This window comes from Castanea sativa, chromosome 6 (assembly GCF_040712315.1).
Source record: "Castanea sativa cultivar Marrone di Chiusa Pesio chromosome 6, ASM4071231v1".
In the NCBI taxonomy this organism is placed as follows: Eukaryota; Viridiplantae; Streptophyta; class Magnoliopsida; order Fagales; family Fagaceae; genus Castanea; species Castanea sativa.
Genome location: NC_134018.1, coordinates 53,713,036 through 53,718,954, shown reverse-complemented (window position 1 = coordinate 53,718,954; position 5,919 = coordinate 53,713,036). Strand labels below are relative to the sequence as shown.

Below are 5,919 nucleotides of genomic sequence, written 5' to 3'. Positions count from 1 at the left end.
GATTCCTCAACATACATAAATTGTGTCTCCCTCCCCTTTGTTTTATTAGTATGCTCATTGTCATTTTCTTCTCATCCATTTTATGTACATATGTCTCTCTTTTTCTTTTATTACATTCTCGGCATCTCACTAACTCGTACCCCCTCCCCAATTGCAATTTCCAAGAAATTTTGACCGCATATAAACGTAGTGCGTGTTTAGGAGCTCAACTTCGTCCTTCGCTCAGAGATATTTGTGCACTATGACGAATAGTTAAGAGCTTCTCACCTAATCTTAGGCTACGTGCCCTCCTACACAAGCTACCAGGATTTGTCAAGCGCCTTGACAGTCAACAGCCTGCTATTGTCGTACTTGGATGCTCGGCTACCTAGATTCCTGCCACAAGGGCCACTTCCAAGGAAGCCAGGCATTTAGGTCCCCAACTGGTCACACATGATTCCCTTGAACCTATACAAGATGGTTCGGGAGATACAGTCTTCCAAGGTCGAACAGTAAACATTCCTTTGGAGGCCCCTATTTTAGGAGATCATCCAAAAAAGGGTCTAGTTGCTGATGAGGCAATTCCTGACAAGCCTGTTCAACCCAACTCGACAGAAGAAATGGTCCTAAAGCGCTCTATGGTTTTGGACCATTGGTTTCCAGCTGCGAAGGCCTCGAGAGGTCAGGCTGCCACTTGGCCTACTCCCTAACAAACTATGCCCCCTGCTTCCCAACAACGGAGGAAGCAGTAAAAGGGTGCCGACAATGCTGCAATTGGGAGTAGTACTCCCCTTGCTGCCCACCTCCCCACTCCGGCCTCGGGTCAGGCAACCACTCAACCAATTGGCAAGACCCCCCGGGAGACGCAGCCTGTGAGCCAGCTTGTCATAATCAACTCTCAAATAGCGGCTTCTACCTCGAGTTCTAGTGCCAAATGGGAGTGCTCCTTGCATCTGAGGGATAAGGTCCTGCCCTCAGACTCCTATTTCTGGACATGGAGGAGCGGCAAAAGAGGGCTGGTATCAGATAGTCTCGAGCAGGCCTTACTTCTGCCTGCCGATCTAGAGCATTACTCCGGCTGCAGAGATGAAGACCGCGTGCTAAAATTAAAGTGGCACACTATAGCGGTAAGCTTTTTATTTTTCCGAACTATTTTTTTATTTTTGACTCAATCCCTTTTGTTTCCTTCACATACCTCTTAATTTACAAGTGTTACCAATTGGGCTTGAATAATCCCGCTTTGCTTTTCTGTTGTGTCAGGTTGCCCAATTGACCCACGTGGTGGAGGGTCGACTGAAGAAGGCACAGGAAGAGACCGACAAAGAAAAAGTCCTCAAACAGGTAGCCGAGGCCAGCCTGCAAGAGAAAACTCTAGGGCTAAATGTGATGGAGCGGCTGGCGACTACCACCGAGAAGGCATTGAAGCTAACCAAGTAGAAAGCCAGTGATCTTCAAGGTAGGCTCAGGGAGACCGAGCTTAAGCTCACGAAGACAGCCAACATCCTTTCTACCTAGGACAAGGAACTCACAGAACTCAAAGGCACAGAGAAAGCTCGGAAGCAGACCAACTATAATAAGGGTTTCAGGGATGCCAAAAAACTAAGCTAGTCCTGTGATCTTCCAGGCTCGTAAGTTTGGGTTTATGGAGGGGTGGATGGCTGCAGTTAACACTATCGGCCTCCCAAAGGATTCCCCTCTCAGGAGTGCTAGCTGAGTCCCGCTGCCCAAGGACCCTGAGGTCAAAACCCAAGCTCAAAAGTAGGGCGAGGACAGCAACTATGAAAAGGAAGGCATGGAGAGTCCGGAGGCTAGGGAGCTATCAAAGCAGGTCGATTCCTATGTAGTGGTGCTAGATGATGACAACCCGAGAACCGCTTCTACCGCATCAAATCTGGATGCCGCGCAGCCCGTAGTCACCTCAGACCCTCCGCCCACTAATCCTCCAGCCGACCAGGAAGCACCCACAAAAACTCCCCTGGCTACCAATACCCCCAACATCTAGATTTACCATAAATATTTGTATTTTGTTATTTTATATATATATATATATATATATATATATATATATATATATATATATATATATGGTTGAAATTCTATGTATTTTCTTAAGTGGATCAGTACCTGCATACTAAACTCTTTTTCTTTTTCTAGGTTTATTTGAGACTGATGGTTTTAATTCTTTCCTTATTCTATTGTGATTGTATGAGAAGGATTAATGCCAACAACTTACTTTCATCAAGTTTTTACTCATTCAGTAATGGTATCAATGTTTTGACGTTTGTGCTAAAAATCGCTTAAGTGTTAACGTTGGGTAACACAATAATCCGAATGTTCAGTAACAACATCAACTTTTTGATATTAACGTTAAGAATTGCTTAAGTATTATCATTCAGTAGCACAACAAATAATTTCGGCATTCGTTAGTAGCACCAACATCTTAATATTAATGATTAAAAATTACTAAAGTGTTATTTTTCGGTAACGCCAAAAATAATTTCAACGTTCATGGTACACCGCTCTCGTGTGTCCTCATTAGTTAGTATCGGAGATGCGCTTTATATTCCCCGATCATCGGTTACATGTAGGGACGTTCGGTGATTAAAGGACGAGTTTATGTCATGACCGTACTTTGAATCGAGTAAATTTATCAAAGTTTCCGCATGGTCGGTGACAGGAATCAGGCCAAGGCCATGTTTCTGTCCTTTGGGATATATTAAGGTTTCCACCTGGTCCGTGACTAGAGATAGGTAGAGGCCAGGTTTCTGTCCTTAGGGGTATATTGAGGTTTTTGCCTGGTCAATGACCGGAGTCAGGCCAAGACCAGGTTTTCGTCCTTATGAATATGTATTAAGGTTTCTACTTGGTCGGTGACCGAAGTCAGGCCGAGGCCAGGTTTCTGTCCTTAGGGGTATATTAAGATTTCTGCCTAGTCGGTAACCGAAGTCAAATCGAGGCCAGGTTTCTGTCCTTAGGAATATATTAAGTGCATGCACAGATGCTTCACTGTTTACTCATACTCTATACAAGATCTTTTAACTGAATTTCATCTACCTTCACTGTTCACGTCAGCTTACAAATTCAGACATGCATCCCACATGCTACATTCATTCACGGGTAGTATTTCTTTAAATTACAAACATTCCATGGTCAGGGCAGGGGTCTTTCTTCCATATCTTCCATGTAATAAGCTCTTGCTCTGGCTGTAGCTATTACTCGGTAAGGTCCTTCCTAATTCAGGGCCAATTTACTAGCATTATGATCCTTCATACTCCCAACAACCTTCCGCAAAACAAGGTCTCCTGGCACAAACTTCTAAGGCCTCACTCTCCTGTTATATCCTTCAGCCAACTTTTGTTGATAGCTAGCAAGCCGCACAGATACCACATCTTTTCGTTCTTCCAGGGTATCCAAATTCCCGATCATACATTCATCATTATGGCTTTGCGTAAAGCCTGCAACCCTCAAACTCGATAAGCTGATCTCTATCGACATAACCGCTTTTGTGCCATAGGTCATAGAGAAAGGCATCTCACCTGTTGACCTTCTAGGAGTTGTTCGGTATGTCCATAAAATGTTCGGCAGCTCTTTTACCCAGTTTCCCTTCCCCCCCTCCAATCTCTTCTTCAAACCGTTAACAATCATCTTATTCATCGCTTTGGCCTACTTATTGCTCCGAGGATATGTAGGCAACAAGTACCTGTTGGTTATCCCGAGGCTACCACAGAACTCCCGGAAAATCCTGTTATCAAACTATAGCCCATTATTAGACACCAATGCTCAAGGAACCCCGAACCTTATAACAATGTTCTTTCAAAATAATTTCTTCACAACCACATCTCTGCATTAAGGCGTAACTTGTGTTGCCTCAAAATATCAAAGATATTCACCAAGTCACAGGCATGCCCCACTTTCTCCCTCGTCTTCACCACTATATCATCAATATAGACCTCCATTGTTCTGCCGATTAGTTCCTTGAACATGTGTGTAACCATCCATTGGTACGTAGCTCCCACATTCTTTAGTCCAAACGACATCACCATGTAATGATAATTCCCCTCAGGCGTTATGAAGGAAGTCTTCTCCTGATCCTCGAGAGCCAACACTATTTGATGGTAACCTTGAAAGGCATCTAGAAAGTTCATCCGTTGGTGCCTGACCGTGGCGTCCACCAACTGATCTATCTTCGTCACTAGAAAAGGGTCCTTCAGGCATGCTCAGTTAAGGTCGGTGAAATCGACACAAACTCTCCATTTTCCATTTTTCTTCTTAACCACCACTATGTTAGCTAGCCATTCAGGAATGAACACTTCCCTTATGGCCCCCAACCGTTTTAACTTTTCTATCTCTTCCTTTACTGCCTCCACTTGAGGTTTTGCAGACCTCCTTAGTTTTTGTTTCTTCAGTGGGATTTAGGGATCTACGTTCAACGTATGCATAATAAAATTCGGGTCAACCCCGGGCACTTTGTATGGACACCAGGCAAACATGTCCATATTCTGTATCAGTGATAACAAAATCTCAACTCGGTCTACAGTAGGCAAACTTTTCCCAATCCAGAACCATCTGTCAGTATACGGCAAGATTGGTATTTGAACCAACTCTTCAGCGCTGTCAACCCTCGTCGATCCTTCGGTCATCAGTAATTGCTATAATGGCTCCCGTGTTCAGGCCATGTTCCTTCTGGCTGGGTCTCCACCCATTTTTCCTCGCCATTGAAAGTAAGGCTTATTTTTAATGTGTTCTAGAATCTTATACACAGGTTCCTTAAACGTCACATTGACCCCTTTAGTACACTGTTTCCTTGGCTATTGCTAGCCGTTAGAGATTAAAAAAGCCTCTCCCTCCTTGTTTCTTTTGCAAAATTCTACAAAATCTTAACATTATGTAATCATCTCACTCGAGCGAGATGACCTCACTCTAGCAACTCTCGAGCAGTCCAATGAGCTCTTTAAGCTTGTAAGTTTTGGTTCGAAAATTCTACAAGTTGATCCAAGAACTTTGCGTTCCAATGGGTATTGGGGACCTAGTCTATTCATCCCTTGCTTAAACAAGGGGCCTTCACTCATGTGAGTATTGAGCAAGGGTTGAGAAAGCCACTAAAATTTAAATTTTTAATTTCTATTTTATCCTCTTCATTCTTATTATCAAAGTGAAATCATATATATTACAATCTAAACTTGAATGTACCTATATGTATAAATAAACACAAGGCACAAAAGCACTTTGATTGCATAAATGACCTTATATTATCACTAGTTAGAATATGTTTGCTAACACTTTAGAAATCAACTTATAAACAATATTGTATTTTTCCTCCAAAAAAAAAAAAAAACCTTATATACAATGTTAACACTAGTTTGAATATGTTTGCTAACACTTTAGAAATCAACTTATAAACAATATTCTAGAGAGTAATGGGCCTATTTGTCTATAATCAATGACATTCTCTGGATTTTGAACTTTCCGGATTAAAGCTATATGGGTGTAGCTTATGTTTGGGAACACAAAGTTGGCTTTGGAAATGGATTTGAAATGACTTGATATATAAACTCCATGGATTTAAATGTACCTTGTTTGGATCACATTTTTACATCTAAGAATTTGAAATGTAGAATTATTAACCCATTTTGTGGATACTATAACAACCCATGAATTGGACGAAGCAAAGGATCAATTTTTTTTTTTTTTTTTGAGAAAGAAGCAAAGGATCAATTATGTTGTCACACTTGTTATCAAAAAAAAAAAAATTATGTTGTCACACTTGGGTCATGTAACGTCCAAATTCCGGAATTCCTTGGGTCAGGTAGATATATAGTGCTCTAAAATTCGGGCTGAATTTGTATAGCCCTAAATCCAAATCCAAATCTACCTTGATATAGCCCGGTCCAATAGAATCAAAAGGGATAAGTTGGTAAATCAACACAACAGTCTTTTCTT

At 41.8% G+C, this 5,919-nt stretch overlaps 1 protein-coding gene across 1 annotated transcript; it reads right to left on the bottom strand.

Annotated features, from left to right (window-relative positions):
- Positions 1–3,129: 3,129 nt before the first annotated feature.
- LOC142640182 (uncharacterized) lies at positions 3,130–3,633 on the bottom strand. Its single transcript, XM_075814269.1, has 2 exons — positions 3,307–3,633; positions 3,130–3,210 (listed from the first exon to the last, which is right to left on the bottom strand). The coding sequence occupies exons 1-2, from the start codon at positions 3,631–3,633 to the stop codon at positions 3,130–3,132; spliced, it is 408 nt and encodes a 135-aa protein (XP_075670384.1).
- Between the last annotated feature and the right edge of the window lie 2,286 nt (positions 3,634–5,919).

What these genes read in the sequence shown, in the direction of transcription:
- LOC142640182 (XM_075814269.1), bottom strand. Translation starts at nt 3,633, where the DNA reads ATGAATAAGATGATTGTTAACGGTTTGAAGAAGAGATTGGAGGGGGGG. An exon ending in CTGAAGGATATAACAGGAGA is followed by an intron (nt 3,211 to 3,306) that starts GTGAGGCCTTAG and finishes GCCCTGAATTAG; the next exon opens with GAAGGACCTTACCGAGTAAT.